The sequence below is a fragment of the Cynocephalus volans genome, chromosome 10 (genome assembly GCF_027409185.1).
Source record: "Cynocephalus volans isolate mCynVol1 chromosome 10, mCynVol1.pri, whole genome shotgun sequence".
NCBI classification, from domain to species: Eukaryota; Metazoa; Chordata; class Mammalia; order Dermoptera; family Cynocephalidae; genus Cynocephalus; species Cynocephalus volans.
The window spans coordinates 131811900-131831918 of NC_084469.1; the positions used below are offsets into that span (position 1 = coordinate 131811900).

Sequence of the window (20019 nt, forward strand, 5' to 3'; positions counted from 1 at the left end):
TAAAAAATAAAAAGTCCAATTAAAAATTATCTAAGGACTTGAACACATATTTCTCCAAAGAAGATATAAGATGTAAGCACATGAAAAGATGCTCAACATCATTAGTCATTAGAGAAATGCAAATCAAAACCACAGTGAGATACTACAAAGGAAAAACAACAAGCAATGGCAAGGATGTGGAGAACCTAAAACTCTCATACATCACTCGTAGGAATGTAAAATGGAGTAGGTGGCATGGAAAAGTTTGGAGGTTTCTCAAAAATTTAAACATAGAATTAATATATGATCCAACAATTCCACTCTTAAGTACATATCCAAGAAAAATGAAAACATGTCCACACACAAACTTGTATATAGCACACACATAGCAGGCAGCAGTGAATGAGCTCGGTGGCAGAGGTTGGCCCTGTGCAGCTTCTGAGCACCCCTTGTTCACTGGGTTGGGGCTTCGCGCGTCGAGAGGGCCTGCGAGGTCCTGAGCATCAGTGGTCAGTGGGTTGCGCATGGTTTTGGGGATGGGATGGAGGACACAGGAAAGGCCACACGCCACCCCTGTGGTGCCTCCTCCCCAGAGTGTCTGCCTCACTAGTCGGAGCCCCCCAATCTTGTGTGGCAACAAGGTCGCCGCTCTTGGTAGAGGGAGTTGTGTATGCTAAAGCTCGGGGGTGTGAAGCCAGGGACTGCCCTGCAGCCTGTTCACCTGGCGGAAAGGTGGTGCTCCCAGGAGCCTTGGCTAGGGACTAGGTAGTTCCAGTGTACAGATGTGGAACAGAATTAGGTCCACCCACACCCGGAACATGATTCTAATTTTTTAAATTAACCCGTGCTTCCAAGATTTGCACCTGGCTTGTCTAACTCCAGAGCTCATACTGCTTGACATACACCACACTTAGGTTCAGATGAGTGAAGTCACAGCTGGGAGTAACAGGCCAGCTGATGAGGTTGTATTTGAAAAGAACTTTGGAAGATGAGTAGAAACTCCACAGGCAAAGAAAGAGCCGGGTAATCTACAAAAAAAAAGTCTTCAACTTTTCTTGAACCCATCAGACGGCCGAGGGCACAGGGCAACCAATTAGCTAGAAATCTAAGTAAAGACAGGCTCCTCTGAGACCCAACAGTGAGCATGGGAGTGAGTTCCATATAAGCAGCTAGGAATCCAGCTAAAAGTTATAGTAAAATGCTATATACCAAATATACCAACTGTGGACTACTATGAAGACATAGAGCCCCTGGGAGCCACAGACACGGGAGTCTGCACCCACCCTGAGCATTCACTGGGTACTCATGGGGAAGACTGAGGGTAGAGTAGAAGACAAGAAAGCTTTCCTGTGGTGCAGACCTGCAGGAGGAGATAGCTGCTGCTCCAGCTGGATCCTATGTGGGTCCTTCTCCCTACTCGAACCAAAAACATAAACCACTGGGGGAATGGGCAGCAAATCCTAATACCTTCTAAGTACAGGTGAAAACCTTTGGCAGCTGGAGATAGAGAAAAGGGAATCCCCTGGGGGTGGGAGCAGGAAACTGTCCTATGACTATCATTAGAGGATTTCTATAGCTGTGGAAGGGTCAGGATTCCCAAGAACCCGAGACCCATGTGAATATAGGAGGTGCTCAGTTTCCCTGGGTTCAGGTTTCAGGACATGCCTCTGGGTTTCCAGCCACTAGGGACCCTGAGGTCTTAGGCCCCCTCCTCTGGGCTCTCCCCTGGAGGAAAGTTACTGTTGCTAGTTAGACCTATTTTCAGCACCAATGGAAAAATGAGACAAGAAGCTGGCTTATGCAAATCCAGTGGCTGGGCATGCTCAGTAGAGAGCCCAGACTATTCTTGAATATTCCTGGTGCATGTGATAGGGTCTAACCAATGAACATGCTCCAGGAAGAGATGACTAAGCATGTGCATGACTAAATGTTACATAACTGGGAGCCACACCCTTAATAGAATATTCATTAGAGAAATTATAAAAGCTGAATCTCAGGCGCAGGGAGAGTTGTTGCTTACTTTCCTGGAGACAACCTGGGCTTCTCTAGCTGAGGTGTATACTTTATATCAAACTTACTTTCAGCAAGAGCTATTCATTCTCTTGAGCCAGCCTGTACTTTGTACTGAACTAAAAGTATGTTTTTCTTGCTTTTGCATTAGATTTGATGTCTGTACTGAACTTACTTTTGTGTTAAACTTGGTATGGGCCCTGCTCAATCTCTGAAGCTATGCCACACTCTCTCTGTGGAACCCGTATTCCTTATCTGTCATGTTAAACTGGTTCCCACTTTCTACTGTGACTCTGCCCTTGAATTCTTTCCTGTGGCAGAGTCAAGAACCTGGTAAGAGAACAGGGTGGGTTGAGGCCGACTATCGGCATCCCCGTCCCCTGGACCCTACCTCTGACATCACAGGGACACAGGACCTTTCCAATACCGAAGCTGGACCAGGACAGTAGGGAGCCCAACACCACCATGCAAGCAGGCATTGAGTAACAAGCAGCTACAACCTCAACTGACAGTGAGGAAAAACCCTCTGGGCAAATGAATCCTCATCCTAAACACACGCAATGCTAAAGAAAGCTGAAGCCAGCAATGCCCTAAGGATGACTGTAACAACTACAAAACCGGAACCTATATCAACCACTACCACCTCAACTACTGATGAAAACTAATTCAATACCCCACACTAAAGGCCCACCAGAAATAAAGACATGCCCATTTTCAATCATAAGTAGTCCTTATCTCCAGCCTTCAACCAAAATTGAGACATAAAAAGAAACAACCAACCAACCAAAAAGCCCCACTATCAAGGATCAAAACAACAGAATCAGAATCAGATATGCCCCAGAAGTTAGGACTATCAGACAGGGCAGGGGTTTTTTTGGTGGCTGGCCAGTAGGAGTTGACAGAGAATTTAAAATAAGTATGATTAATATGTTAAAGACTCTAGTGAAAAAATGCACAACATGCATAAACAGAGGGGGATTTCAGCAGAGAAGGAAACTGTCAGTCAGTGGAAATGCAAGCAGTAAAAACAACAGAGATGAACCTTCAAAGGGCACATAAGGTGATCTGACATAGCCAAGGGAAAAAAACAAATGAACTTGAAAATGGGTCAACAGAAATTACCTAAACTGAAACAAAAAGAGAGTGATTAGAAAAAAGGGGCTTTGTAAAAACAAAACATTTGTACATGAATGTTTACAGTAATACAATAGCATAAAAAATACTAAATACTTAGGGATAAATACAACAAAAGATGTATAAGACCTGTATAGTGAAAACTACAAAATATTGCTGAGAGAAATTAAAGGATAATATTAATAAATAATAAAATAAATGGAGAGAGATATCTTATTCATAAGATAGAAGACACAATATTGTTAAGATACCTGTTCTCCCAAAACTGGTCCATAGATTCAAAACAATCCTGGTCAGAAATTCAACAGGATTTTTGGGTAGAAATTAGCAAGTTGATTCTAAAATTTATATAGGAAGTCAAAAAATTTAGCATAGCCAAAACAATTTGAAAAAGAACAGCTGGAAGAGTTACATTATCTGATTTCAATAGTTACTATAAAGGTACAGTAATCACGATAGAGTGGTATCAGTAAAGGACAGACACATAGCTCAATGAAACAGAGTCCAAAAATAGACCCACACATATATGGTTAACTGATTTTTGATAAAGGTTCAAAAGCAATGCAGTGGAGAAAGGATAGCCTTTCAACAAAAGGGGCTGGAAGAATTGCATATCTACGCTGGTCCCACCCTGTCCATGGTTTCGGTTTCTGTGGTTTCAGTTACCCACAGTCAACCACAGTTCAAAAATAGGTGAGTACAGTACTATAAGATATTCTGACAGCAAGTGATGAAGACAGAGAGAGAGAGAGAGAGACCATATTCATAAAACTTTTATTACAGTATATTGTTACAATTGTTCTATTTTATTATTAGTTATTATTAATCTCTTACTGTACCTAATTTGTACATTAAACTTTGTCATACATATGTATATATAGGAAAAAACATAATACATATAGGGTTTGGTACTATCCATGGTTTCAGATATCCACTGGGTGTCTTGAAACAAAAAACATAATACATATAGGGTTTGGTACTATCCATGGTTTCAGATATCCACTGGGTGTCTTGAAACGTATCCCCTGCTGATAAAGGGGGACTATTGTGTATATAAAAACAATGAAATTGGGTCCATAACTCACACCATACAAAAAATTTAACACAAAATAGATCATAGACCTAAATGTAAAACCTGAAACTATAAAACCTCCAAATGAAAACCTAAGAGAAAATCTTTGTGAACCTGGGTTAAGCACAGATTTCTTTTTTTTTTTTTTTTTTTTTTTTTTAAAAGATGACCGGTAAGGGGATCTTAACCCTTGACTTGGTGTTGTGAGCACCACGCTCAGCCAGTGAGCGAACCGGCCATCCGTATATGGGATCCGAACCCAGGGCCTTGGTGTTATCAGCACCGCACTCTCCCGAGTGAGCCACGGGCCGGCCCTAAGCACAGATTTCTTAGATATAACACCAAAAGCACAACCCATAAAAGGATAAGTCAAACAGACTTATTTTCAATTATAATAGTAATAATAATGATAAAGAATTCTCAAAACTCAACAATAAGAAAACAACCCAGTTTTAAAAGGGGCAAATACTTGAACAGACACTGGACTACAAATGATATACAGATGGCAAAAACCACAAAAAAGATGCTCAACATCCAACAATTCCACTCTAAGGTATACGTCCGAAAAAAAGAAAACATATGTCCACACACAAATTTGAAACTTAAAAGGTGCTATTAGTCAGAAGAGAAACATAAATTAAAATCTCAATAAGATATCACTACACACCCATCAGAATGACTAAAAAAGATAACAGTTATAGTAAAAAATGCTACCCAAGATGAGATAAACTGGGTAACTCAAACACTGCTGATGAGAATGTAAAAGTTTGGCAGTTTCTTATGAAACAATTCATAGGTTGGAGGTCAGGAGGCAACTGTACTTTTGGGCATTTATACCAGAAAAATGAAAATACACTCACACAAAAACCTGTACACAAATGTTACAGCAACTTTTTTCATAATAGCCAGTAAGTGGAAATAACCCAAATGTCTTTCAATGGGTAAAAGTTAAACAAACTGTACTACACCCATATCACGGAATACTACTCAGCAGTAAAATGGAACAAACAATTAATACATATACTCAACAACTTGGAAGGATTGCCAGGGAATGAGTGAAAAAAGCCAACCTTAAAAGGCTGCATACTTGTATGACTCAATTTATATAACATTTTCTTGAAATAAAACTATGGGGATGAAGAACAGATTAGTGGTTGCCAGGAATTTGAGATTGAGGCAGGAAGGAGAGAGAAAAGTAGGTGTGGCTATAAAGAGGTTAGTGAGATGGAACCTTGTGGTAATGGAACAGTTCTCTATCTTGATTGTGGTGGTGGTTACACGAATCTACACCTGATAAAACTGCACAGAACTACACACACACACACACACACACACAAGTACATGTAAAACTGGTGACATGTGAGTAAGTTCAGTGGATTTTGCCAAAGTCATTTTCCTGGTCTTGACTGTACTAAAGTTACGCAAGATGTTATCACTGGGGGAAACTGACTAAAAGGTACCCATATCTTCCGTATACATTTTTTTCGACTTCCTGTGGATCTATAATTATTTTGAAATAAAAACCCTGTGTAAATGGGCAAAAGACTTGAATAGACACTTTACCAAAAAAAGATTTACAGAGGGCAAATAAGAACATAAAAAGATGCTCAAGAGCACTAGTTTAATGATATAAACTAAAACCAGGAGGAGATCCCACTACACACCTGTTAGAATGGTTAAAATTAAAAAGACTGACCAAACTAAATGTTGGTGAGGATATGGAAATACATGTACATTTCCACTGCTAGTGGGAATGTAAAATGATATAACCACTTTGGAAAAGAGCTTGGCAATTTCTTAAAAAGTTAAATGTATATTTACTACTAAACGATCCAACCATTCCATTCCTAGGTATTTACCCACGGGAAAAGGAAATATGTGTCCACAAAAAGACTTACACATGAATGTTCACAGCAACTTGGTTTGTAATAGCCATATCCTGGAAACAATCCAAAAGTCCATCAATAGGTGAATGGATAAAACAATTTGTGGTATATACACATAATGGAAACTACTCCCCAATAAAAATGAATGACCTACTGATACACTCAATAACATGGATGAATCTCAAAATAAATGAAAGAAGCCAGACCAAAAAAAAGTACATACTTTACAATTCCACTTAGATAAATTTTCTAGTGACCTCTCTGACCTCAGTGGTTATCTGGGAATGGAGGAAAGACGAGTGGGATGGAGTCATTACAAAGAGACACAAGGAAATTTTTGTGGGTGCCAGATATGTTCTCTATCTTGAATGTGGTAAAAGTTTCACGGGTCTATACATGTGTCAAAATTTATCAAATTGTAGGGCCGGCCCGTGGTTCACTCGGGAGTGTGGTGCTGATAACACCAAGTCAAGGGTTAAGATCCCCTTACCAGTCATCTTTAAAAAAAAAAAAAATTATCAAATTGTACACTTTAAATATATGCAATTTATTATATATCAATTATACCTTAATTAAGTTGTTTTAAAAATAGATAAAACTCTTGCTATGGTTAGGTGTTTGTACCCTCCAAAACTCATGTTGAAATTTAATCCTCAAAGTTGCAGTGTTGGGATGTGGGGCCTAGTGGGAGGTGTCTGAGTCCTGGGGGCAGATCCCTCATGAATAGCTTAATGCCCTGAGGAGTAGGGGGGTGAGTTCTCCCTCTAAGGAATGAACGAGTTCCCATTAGAGTGAGTTGTTAAAAAGGAGTCTAACTTTCTCAGTTTCTCACTCTTGCTTCCTCTCTCACCCTGTGACAAACTTTTTGCACACACCAGTTCCCTTCCCATTTTCCACCATGAGTGAAAGCTGCATGAGGCCCTTGCTAGATGAGGCTGCCCAATCTCAGACTTTCAGCCACCAGAACTGTGAGCCAAATTCTATTCTCTATTCTTTATAAATTACCCAGCTTCAGGTATTCTGTCATAGTAACACAAAATGAACTAAGACAAGCCTCTTCTACCTTGACTTTCACTAAACCATCTTCTTTTGGTAGTATAACTTAATTCTTATAACTCGACTCTCCGACAACACATTCTCAGGCTTCTCTTTTTGCTATCCTTCAAATACTGTACCGTTTGCAGGGTTCTGTTTTGAGCTTTCTTTACTCATTCTAATCTACACTCTCCTTAAGTGACTTCATCCATGCTCATAGCTTCAACTATCATCTGTATCTATAGATCAATTACTTATAAATCTTCTGTGCAATTTCTCTTCTGAGACCTAAATTTCTATTTCCAATTGCCCAACAAATCTAGAAATTCCTCAAACTGGACTTCCACAAAACTGAACTCCTTACTTCGTCACTATATGCTCTCATAGCATTTTATATTTTGGCTTTTGTAACACTTGTTTCACTAATAATTACTAGACTATAAGCTTCATGAGGCTAAAGACCATGTCTGTCTTGTTCACTATTTCCACAGAATTTTCACAATGCCTGGCACATTTTTTTAAACTGAATCACCCTTCTTCCTCTTCATCTCCAAATTTGATTCTCCTCCTACCACAACTGACCCAAACTAGAAAAAGAGAAACCACCCTAGACTCCTTCCTCAATTGATACCAGGTCCTATTGATTTCTTTCCTCTAAATCTATCTCAGCTCTATTCCCACCTTGCTACCTCCACAGCTCTGCCCTTATCATTTCTCAGATACCTTTGTCCCCGTCTCCATTCCCGCCTTCCTCAATCCATTACCCACAGAGTAGCAGAGTGATCTGAGCCACAAATCTGACGTTTCTACCTACCTTGGAATCTTTCAATGACTCTCTGCTGTCTTCAAACTGAAACCCAAACTCCTCAATATCGTATAATAGGCTCTACATCTCCAGCCATATCCGAATACTACAAAACCCTGATTTCCACCTTTCCATATTAAAGGACCACGCTCTTTAACTTGTGTCTTTGGGTGTAATAATCAATCTGCCTGAAATGTATGTCCTACCTTGTCCACCTGGTAAATTCTTCCTACTGGATTCAGCTCACTTGTATCCTCTTCTTTGACCTCTCTGCTCAGAGTTAAGTTCTTAGTTATCATACTCTCAGAGGGCTTTTTCTGTACCTTTATCGTATTAATATTGCTGTATTTATTTACATGTCTACTCCAATAGACTAAATCATATTCAACCTGTTTTCTCAGCATTTGGCACATAATAATATTGACACTTAAAATTTTATTAAAAGATTGAATGGTTTAGTATATTCACCCACTTAATGGAAAGAGACTTTCTTGAGCTTCCTTCTAGCTCAGTTACTCTAAGATTTTATACCATGTTCCTGTCTGGTTAGTTACTACTTTCTCTTCCCAGCATATATCCATTTCATCCTTTAACAAAAGCTGGTTACTTTCAGCCAGACTTAAAGACAAAAGGTAAAATGAAACACTTTTTTTTTGGCACTAGCCAGTACAGGAATTGAACCCTGGACCTTGCTGTTACGTGCACCATGCTCTAACCAACTGAGCTAACCAGCCAGCCCTAAAATAAAACACTTTAAAAAGCATTTTAGAAACACTTTACTATCTCTATTTTGATAAATAGAATTGGTTAACTAGATGACTCCTGTCCTTATGCTTCTATGTCTTCATAACCGTATGACTCCACTTGAACCACACAAGGAATATGAATTTGGTGCCCCACATCTCCCACCCACCACACACCAAGTCCACTGTTCACAAATATATACTAATCCAGGATCAATAGCCATACTTCTCTTCCTCTGCACCTCTATTGGCTCCCATGCCCACCCTAGGAACTTTAACAAAGCAAGAGAAAAAATAGTGCCAGAAAAAGTAATTGCATAGTAAAAGTCACATTTACATTTTAAAGTTCCTCAATCACTACCATACTGTGGATAGTAAGTTCAGAGTATTATTTTGGTTGGCCGCTCCCAGCATCCATTTGCCCTTTCTTCCTCCCTAGCAGATTTCCTTCCATATATCCACTCCTTTCCCATGTAGCCATGTGCTTCAAGGGAAGCCAATCACATCCTCAGGCCAAGGGATAGACCTGCTTGGCTAAGAATAATTCCATCAGTCTTAGGGATGGCCTGTAAGCTCACTTGGTTAAGAATATGGTGCTGAAAACACCAAGGTCTAGGGTTCAGATCCCCTTATTGGCCAGCCACCAAATAAATACATAAGTAAATTCCATCAATCTTTACAAGTGACTAATTTAGGAAAGGGAATAAAAAGCAATTTTGGTCAATGAAATGCAAGGTTAAGTTTGCTGAAGCCTTCTGGAAAAGTCCTTCCTTACTCTTAAAAAGAAAAGACCCATATGAAGTGCCTCTTTCCCTCCCCTCATCAAATATCAATCCCAAATATAACTATTTTGCATATGTTTAAACTAGAAAATTAAAAGTATTTTACTATATCTTTCAAATAGTGATCAGATGATAAAAAGCCAACAAAAGCTTTAAAACAGTAATCGGCCAACATTTACTAGATAACATGTATAACAAAAGAGCCTTCTTGCCTTTGTTCTGAAAGGACAGTTCTGGTAAAGCTCAGAGACAACTAGGTATGAGTAAAAGAGAGAGAGGTAGTACACAGAGAGAAGTCCAAAAGACTGCTATTGGGAGATAAGAATAAATGGCAGATGGCAAACTGATCAAAACATCAAGGAAAAAAAGTGTATCAGAGTTAGCAGCTATAGAAGGTAGAACAGTTTTTCTTGCATTCTAAATTCAACCAAATAAAGAAATAGTACTCATATTTTCTTTGGAACACGTGAAAGCAAAATGTTAACCTTGAAAAAAAAAAAACTGCCCTAAACAACCAATTGCGCACTTTTTAAATGTTGAATTTTTCCCTCATTTAGGTTTAGGGCAATTTTGATGACAAATCTAAAAACGCTTTAAACTTTAAATCTAAAATACAAAATAGCCTGCATGATCACAAATCAGACCCTAATCAGGACAATATGAGAGAGGGGGATTGCCAAAGAGAAAGGTCAAATCCTCTTTACTAGTAAACTGCCTTAAAACCTAAACCAATATCACCTCTTGAGCTCCAGATCCACAAGGAAGCAAAGAGAAAAGACCCAAAAGAAGCAAATCTGGGCTTGCCACAGTTTGCAGCACAGTACTCTCTATTGGACTGGCTATATCACTGCTACCGTTTTAAAACGTAAAATTAGTGCAGGCAGGGTAAGAAGCATCCTTCAAGTAGCTATTTTGAACCAAAAGCAGAAAATCTAGTCACAGGGACACATGTAACTTGTAAGCCCTGGCTAGGATATGTTTGATTCCATGTGCTCACCACGAGCGTTGCTTTCATCACAAGCAAAACTGAGTATTTCTGTAAAGTCTTTCTGAAAGTATAGAGGCAAGAGGGAGCATACCAGAAAGAGACCAAGACGTGAAGTCAGAGAACCAAGGTTCAAACCTTGGTTATTCTACCTTCTAGGCGGTCAAATGTGTCTGCATTTCTGTTTCATGTATAAAATGCAAATAATACCTACCTCTCTAGGTTGTCATGAGACAAAGAGATAATGCATATAAAAATACCTTGCACATAACAGGTACTCGATGACACCGAATTAAATATTTATCTAACAACATACACACAAAAATTACAAAAATGATCAAATACCAGCCAGCCACCAAAAAAAAAAAAAAAAATCAAAATTACAGGATGTGGAATAAACCCTTTAAGATTTTCAAGCAGAAATTACGGAACTTATTGAAGAACAAAGGACTAGGATTCACAAGTCCTGGGTCTCTGTTTTGGTACTAACTAAATGACCTTGGGTTAGTCAATTTGAGCCTGAAAGTCCTCCCCTATAAAATGAAAAGACTGAATTAGCATGAAACTGTTCAGTGCTTTTTATCAATGTCACACACAACTAGCACACATGAATCTAGAACCCAGATTTAGCTCACTCCTACATCAAATATCTCCAAACTGTCTCACAAAAGAGAAAGGCTATAAAACATGTGGATAGCAGAGGCAGTTAAGACAAATGGGTGGAGGGAAAGGTTTCATGTTGGAACTGAAAATAGATGAAAATAAAATTAAAGGTGACAAGCTTGATATTAATGTACAGAGGTAGGGTTATAAAACAGGTGGAGAACAATTAAGAAGACCCATGAAGAGGCAGGTTAAAGAGGAAAAAAAGCAGGAATTGAAGATAACCTTAGCTATGACTTTCAAAACCGAATTTGGGGAAATAAAATATGAAGAGAAAACTACACCAATACAAATGAAAAGTGACCAAGATTTCGACTTTGGCCATAGATAGGGCAGAGAGCAAAGGGGAGATACAAGTCATTTTCAGGAAGTGGCAAAATTTACCAACTGACTAACGCAATGAAAAGACAGCAATAAACTAATTCAATTAAATTTTTTTTTTTTTACTTAATGTATTAAAAGGACCACAGGGCGGAGAGGGAGTGCAAAGAAAAAAAAAACTACAGCATGGGAAATACGGCCTGAATAACAAGAACATCTCAATGCCCTAACAGTTTTAATCAGAACTATGAAACCACCGCCTCAAACTGTTTTTCAAACTGAAGGTACTGAGTGATGTTAGAGAACTGTGACAATTTTTTAATGTAATGAAAAAGAAAATGTCAGAGTAATGTCATGGAATAAAGCTAAACAGTTTTATATGAAACCTCTATCTCAGTTTTGTGTGTATAAACATATATGTGTGTGCTAGGTAAAAACAAAACGTATTTCTTACTCGGATCATGGTCAAAAAGGTTTCAAAACTCTGTGTATTGAAGGTTTCAAACATCTGCACAGAGTATAGCATAATGAGTCCCCATATAACTATCATCTAGTTTCAAGAATTTCTGATTTTTTTTCTTGAATGTTATTTTTATTGAACCATCTTTACTGAAAGGAAGTGAAAACTATAAAGAAGTGTTGATAGCAGAGGAAATACCAAGTTTCCTTAAACCTCTTATGATGCAATAAAAAATTTTAAAGTAACAGATAAAACTTTCTACATTTTCCTCAAAAACTTTCCTTATATAAAGGACAGGTTAAAATATGTGTATTCCTTTACTATTCAATATCTCACAAATGGCAAGATGTGAGATATAAATTTCAGACCTTGTTCAAGTGAACCGACAATAATTAAAAATCAGACTAATGGATATAAGCAATATAATCAAATATTAAAATGTTTTAAAATAATTTCAAGCTCTTAAATTACTAAATGGTAAGTGAATTTTCTGACCTCATGTATTTAATAGAAAATATATTTGAAATAGAAAAATACCTACTCAAAAGCATATCATAAGATCAGTTTACTTCTTATTTATGTACACCATTAACTCACCCCATTATCCCACTGTTAATACTGTACAATCAAAGGGAGAAACGGGTTTTATAAATCAGATATATCACAACTAATTTTTATGTTCTGTTAATTTGATAAATCAGTTCTTTAAAATTACATGCAACAACAAACACTATTAACTTTGCAATGCTGTTTTAAAAAGCGAACATTTTCTTACCAATCAGCTGCCAAAAAATAAATAAAATAAAAAAGTGAACTAATCTAGCACCTTAAAGAGACTGAAGAGTTTTTGAATGTCATTTTAAAAACTTTTATTATGGAAACTTAAAAACATAATACAAAGTACACAGAATATTCTAATGAATTCCCATCTAGCTTCAATAATTTCTGAACACTATTTTTATTTAACAAACTTTACTGAAAGACTTTTTAAAAGCAATATTGAAAGTATTTGAGGTCCAGCCCGTGGCTCACTTGGGAGAGTGTGGTGTTGATAACACCAAGGCCACAGGTTCAGATCCCTATGTAGGGATGGCCAGTTAGCTCACTTGGGAGAGCATGGTGCTGACAACACCAAATCAAGGGTTAAGATCCCCTAACCGGTCATCTGTTTAAAAACAATAAAAGAAAGAAAAATATTTGCATTTAAGTACAACTTATAAATGATCTGTTGAAGTGTTCTAGCCAGTAATTACCTTGAATGGAAAATAATGTTTAGAAATACTTTTACATGTGATACAAATAAAGATTCCTGAAAAAAAGTTATAAAAGAATCTGAAATTAACCCCACTTCAGAGCTCACATAATCCTACCTATTTTCTAATTAAAACAAACAGTAAGGCTGATGAAAACTTAACCCAAAATTTAAAAATATAAAATTGTATTTTAAGACTTTGAAAAACATATTTTAAAATGTTAAAACTCTCACCTGCTGCAATAACATCAGACATATTGAAACCATACATTTCGTAGGAAAATGAAGCCTTCAAGTTACTTCTACAGTTTATCTGGGATTTTCAGATTTTCATAGACTTGTAGTTTCTTTTCACACACAAATACCAATATGTTAGCTAGAACCATCCCAATGATTAGATTTCAGCTGTTGGTAAGCTATCAATTCATAGGCTATATTACTTAAATCTTACAGCTCCAATTGTTCTTCTCTCCTAAAGTTTGCCAAATTCAGTCAAACAAGTGAGAGCCATACATTATAATTACATAAACATTACCAGAAATGCTAAAACATATGTGAACCCATGTTATGTCTGAGTTAAAATGATGGCTGTTAAAAAAAAGCTTGCTACTGCTTGTGACTCTCCTAAGCCTCCCTGAACAAACTCAATGCTCTTAAATTCCACTGTTACTTGAACCTCATATGGCATGCCTGGGCAAATTTGATGACTTGGATTTTGTTTTAGAAGCTAGGCTTACTGCCAAGTCTGCTGTGTCTATTCCCCTGACCCACCAGGACAGCTTTGGACAAACCCCCTTTATTTATGTTACTGCCGTGAGCAGTCAAACTACCGCTTACTATCAAATGAAGCTCAACCTCGTCAGGTTTCCTCTCTTAAGAGTAATGCCATTGCCCTCACTATATTTATTGCCTCTTCAACCCTACCCCTTATTTAAAACAAATCATTACCATATTGAATCATCTACTATTCAACTAGCAATAATGAGAAGGAAATCAATAATGCAACTCATAATGTTCTCTTCAAAGGTTTTCATATTATATATCAGCATTTATGACTTTCTCTGAAGAAAAACAAATACTAAATTTTCTTACCAAAAATGTCCTTATGATTATACTTCTTTGAAAAAATAAATATAGAGCAAAGCTCAAAAGCAGAGCTTGAAATATGCCTTCAATAAAAATACATACAATCTTAGGCAGTTCACTAGTTGCCACAGAAAGGCAACTCATAATAACAAGTAGATTCTACAACTTACCCTAAATTAATACCTTAAATGCTTAAGATACAGGCCTCCTTACTTGACCCTCACGATTTCCTGGCCATGTAAACGATACCCAAGTTTAAACTTTTATATCATCTAATAAAACCACTATAGTATTACTTCTACTAATAGTTCAGCATATAAGCCAAAAAATCCCTTCTGTATTGGCAAATAGGAAAACCTAAGAAAGTTCAGGAATAGCAATACTCTTACAATGATGAATGTTTTTAACAAAACAATATAACATTGAAATTTTTTTCCTCAATTTCCCCCCACACTCACGAAAACACATTGAATCACTAATCTCCATCACAAAATTCTGCTAATATCCCCAGGAGCATTCTTCAGCCCCTATCAGGAAACGTTTGTCAAACAGAATATTAAATTATTCTTCCAAGTGAAATGTTTATCATAGACTCAATCGCCTAATACATATTCTCACCGCATTTGAGCCTACAGAAAAAGCTGACCTATACGGCTCAGCAGCAATCAAATCCTCCTTTACAGTACCTAATAGGCTGTACAAACACACCATTAAATTTCTACCGGAAACCATACAAGCAACTTCCCATTTTTCATACTGATTTAAACATCCAATTATACTTAGTTTGCTTAGCAAATCAACCATCTTTCACATTGTAGAGTCAGTAAGAAATTCAAGAAAGTGAAAAAACGTAGTAATTAAAAGCAAATGACCTTCACTATTTATACTTGGTAAAATATAAGAAAAGAGGTACATAACACTGAAAAAAAATAAAGACTACAATTAAAAGGATAAAATAAAAAATGTCAATGACCAAATATTCCAACTCATATAATAAGGTTTAAATTACTGGATTTCTCATCTGCCCTACTCTCTCTTAATGTTTTAATTTAGTACACAGAGAAGGGTCTAGGAAAGAGGAAGAAGTGAAAAATAGACTATCGTGTGTGTGTGTGTGTGTGTGTGTGTGCGCGTGCGTGCGTGCGCGCGCGCGCGTGCGTGCGTGCGTGCGTGCGTGTGTGTGTGTGTAGAAATGTTAACTATCACCACTAAAGAGCACTACTGGACCTGAACTCTGCTAAGAGCTTTAAATACATTATCTCACTTACACAAGATAAAACAAAAACCTTGAGTAAAAATGATGAACAAAAACCAAAAAGTGAGAAAATTATCTGAGAAACAGGAAACTATAAGAACACATAGATCAAATCTCCAAATTATAAACAAAGTAAAAACACTGTATATTGAAGTCTAAGACAATAATCTAGGAAAAGTTCCTCAACTTTACATATGAAAAAATTGTATATTAAAATAATATCTGGCAAAATTATATGCATCTGATCATAAAGTAAATTCTTACAAAAATGCATATTGTATCTAAGATATTTCTCCCCTTTTAAAAAACAGTAGATAAGATACAAACAATATAGCACACATTCCTCTCCAGTGACTCTGTAAGGACTAGAAAGTCAATATTTAGTAACGAACTCTGAGAATGAAACTTTGAATTTGCAAAGTAAAGATTATCATAACATCAAACTAAATTAGAGATATATAATCAGTACACTAAAATAGAGTACCAGAAGCTGACCTTTGTAATTGCAAATAATGTTAATGAACTACATTAGATACTTAACCTATTTTAAATTCTCTATTTACTACTCAGGTATGTCATCAATTTGAAGCTAGGTATTAAGTAAAAGAAAATTTAACAAAATAGTCTGACTCATTCTTAACTGGAAAAATCAGACAGCACTGCTGTCATCTTATATTTAAAAAAAAAAACACTAAAAACTCTAGGGTCTTAAATTTTCTTTAATGGTAAAATCTCAAAACACCTCAGTAAGGAATAATCTTAAAAAGCCAGTCACAAATGTATTCAACATTATCAAGTGCACATAAAATCATCTAATTTGTACTTTAACAAGCTTGTTTAGGACATTCATTAAATTCAGCCCCTTGGTTTGTCCTCACTGTCCATTCACTCACTCCACCAAATATTTCTCAAATATCTTCTCCCTGTACAGAAATTTAGATGTGATACAAGTACTCAAACCTTCAAAGATGTAAAACTACTGCAACCCAAATTTACTGACCTGCTATCTTATGGAACTCTCACCAATAAATGCCAAAGAACCGAAACAACTCTCATCAACTTCCTCTACCACAAAAAAATAACAGTGAGCACTGACTCAAACCTTAAGTGGTATTTATTTATTAATTCAACAAATACTGGGTGCCTACTATGTAAAGGCACTGTTCTAGATAGACACTGATAATAAAAACTACGAACAAGATATAGACACTACCCCTGCCCTAAAGGAACTTCCATTCCAGTCAGGAAGAGAATCCAAAAACAAGTAAACATAATGATAAAACACAATACTGATCTGAATTATACCAAGCAATTTTATTTTCATTGCCCACTTTACTGCATATATCATCCTAAACACATTTTAGTTAATCCACTTGGTTCCTTCAAACCACATGCTCATAACTGTGCTTACTAAAATGAAAACTAATCTTATAAACAAATAATTCTGAAAACTTAGCTTTGAATACAAAGGTACTTCAAAAAGTTCATGGAAAAATAGAATTGAAAGATAATACCAAACTTTTCATTAACTTTTTGAAGTACCCCTCATATATAACACATCCTTCTCAACAGAATTTAAAACTTGGCTGGCTGGTTGGTTCGGTAGGTCAGAGCACGGTGTTAAAACATGAAGGTCAAGAGTTCAGATCTCTGCACCAGCCAGCCGCGACCCTCTCCCCCCCCCAAAAAATAGCTGCTAGGTATTCATAACAGCATTGTTCACAATAGCCATAAGGTGAAACAGCCCAAATGTCCATGATGAATGAAAGGATAAACAAATTGTGACGTACACATATATACACAGCGGAATATTTTATTCAGCCACAGAAAGAAATGAAGTACTGATTCATGTGGATCACAGGTTTTCAAGTGGATAACCTGTGAAAACACTGTTAAATGAAAGAAGTCAGACACAAAAGGTCACATATTGTATGATCCCATTTATATAAAATATCCAGAATAGATAAATCCATAGAGACAGACCACAGATTGGTGATTGCCAGGAGCTGGAAGGAGGGGAATTGAGAATGGCAAGCAACTGTTTAATCGGTACAGGACTTTTCTTCTGGGGTGATACAAAATATTTTGGAAATAGACAGAAGTGGTGGTTACACAGACTACGAAAGCACTAAACGCCATTAAATTGTTTACTTTAAGATGGTTTATTTTATTCATACGTATTTCACCTTAATAAAAAAAACTTTAAAAAAATTACCTCCTAGAATATTTTAAAGCGGACTTTTTATCACAAAACTGCTTATGTTTACCTTTGGGAATTTCAGTTATAAATCAAGTTACAAACCTTAACTCCTTCCAGACACATTTTAATATCAACACGGTTTTTTGTGTATGGCAAGAATAATTTTTTTGAAAAGCCATTTCATACCTTTTAAATGTCATTCAATATTTTAGATGTACATACACTTCCTACCTATATGATGGCAGGCCTTTATTATTCATATGTTTGGTTAACACCTTTATTGAACTTGGTATGTAACATGCTCTAATCAAGTTTGTGTCCAATAAAAGTTTGCTGACATCATCAATTGTTTACCTTTTTTTTTTTTTTTACAATAAAAATACTCATTCAAACAAGTTGTTTTTAATAACATAATTATTTAGGCTATGTGTCTCCTCCACCTATTTCTCAAACTCCTTGAGGAGCTTTAGTCCTTTTTTGCATCACCATAACACTATAAAAAGCACCTAACAGTACCTTCAACATAATAAGGTGCTCAAATGAGATTAGTGGAATAGAAAATAAACGCAGCCAACACATAACTACTGTAAATTATTTAAGTTGAAAAGACATTTAACACACAGACTAAAAGGACTGATAAAACAAGTACTGCCTAGAGAATCCGTATGCCTCACTTGCAGATATGTTTTTCAATGCAACTTTACTGAACAGTCTATTGAACATCAATATGAACAACATTAAGTAATTCACCTACAACCCGGAAAGAATAAATAGAAATTACTCTTCTCCATCTCCTTTTTGAAGTTCGCCTTTTTGAAATAGTAGGGAAATTGGACTTCATGAACCACAATATTCCAAAGCAGGTCGGCAAAGAGCTCTAAGTCGCCAGTCACCCATCCTGTTTCTATTTCCTGATTGGTTTGACCGGCAAGCATTATGGTGCCCAGCCTTCCCAATTCACCATCTCCTTTAAAATATCTTCTGAGGAGAGATTTTTCTTAAAACAAAAATCGACTTCCAGCACTTTCCAGGATAATTATGAAAAAGGCATCTCACTTCAAACAAATCATCTGCAACACTTTGCTTAAGCAAGGAAACCCAGTTTTCAGAAAACTCCCGTGACACAACTATGGACCACAAACTTGCACAAGTGGAAGTGAACTCGAAAGCATTACTGTCCAAGCAAAGTAGATTTAAAGAAACATGTGCACGAATTTTAGAGGGGTCCTACACTTGAAGAATGCGCATCTTTCAAATAGAGAATTTTTAAAACCTAGAACGATGAAAAATCAAGTGTGCTTACACTTAACAAAGACAGTATTTTCTCTGCACCACGCTGGCAAAGCAGCGACAACCAGACGCCACTTGGGCAGCAGCCCCGACCCTCAGCCTCCAAACCCCAGGCGTCCACCAGTCACAGGAGTCCCAGTATCGAGTTCCCCACTAGTTCGCTTCCAGCCAAGTCCGCAGCCACTTCCACGTCGCAGCGAACCACACGCCTCAGCGATTTAAATCCGCTCTTTACTCACCACGACCACACACGCACACGCACACGGAGTAGCCAGTCCACGGACAACCAAGGGACCAGGGAGGGGGGCAAGCTCTTACGAGCGAGAAAAGACGCCCCTCGGTCCCGCCCGGCCCGGCACCCACCTGCAGGCCTCGAGCCCGGGGGCGGCGGCGGCGGCGCCGGCGCCCCGTCCTCGCCAAAGACGAGTTTGAAGTCGAGCTCGTCGTGGGAGCCACAGTTTGCAGTAGTCATCGGCGTGGCCCAGGGTGCTGCGGCTCCTCAGGAGGCGGCGGCGGCGGCGGCGGCGGCGGCAGCTCCTTAGCGCCGCTTCATGCCGGGCCGCACCAGCCAGGAGGTCGCAGCTCCACTGCAAACTTTCCGGGCGGGGCCCGCGACTCCGAGCGTTCCGTTCCGAACTAGAGAGCTGGCCGTGCGCCTAGCTGCACCAGGAGCCGCCCCCGACACCAGTAGCCGGTGCCTAAGCCACCACCGTAGCCTTAGCCAACATTCCCCACCCCCCAGTAGTCGCCGCCGCCACCACCGCCGACGGCGCGCTCTCGCGCGTGCCGCGCGCCCGGCCCCGCCCCCTACCGCGCGCCCATCCAGCGGGGCTGTCCGTAGGCCGCCGGCGCTGCGGACTAGCCCGAAGGCCCCGCCCCCTCGCCGGCCTATCGCGAGACTCTCACTCCGGGACGAGGAAGTCACGTATGTACAGAGAGCTAGAGTGCGTCTCGGGAGGTGTAGTTTGAAGTCTATTCCTTCCGCGACTCTTAAACCGGGGTGTAGGGCTGATTGATAGACCTCTCTAATTGGATTGGGGAACCCTTCACTGGCCAATCGG

At 38.2% G+C, this 20019-nt stretch overlaps 1 protein-coding gene across 1 annotated transcript in view; it reads right to left on the minus strand.

Annotated features, from left to right (window-relative positions):
- NFATC3 (nuclear factor of activated T cells 3) overlaps positions 1-19684 on the minus strand; it is a 129007-nt gene extending 109323 nt beyond the window's left edge. The window contains exon 1 of the mRNA XM_063110126.1: positions 19322-19684. Coding sequence (XP_062966196.1) covers positions 19322-19430 — 109 coding nt within the window. The 5' untranslated portion in view covers positions 19431-19684. The remainder of the gene's footprint in view (positions 1-19321) is intronic.
- Between the last annotated feature and the right edge of the window lie 335 nt (positions 19685-20019).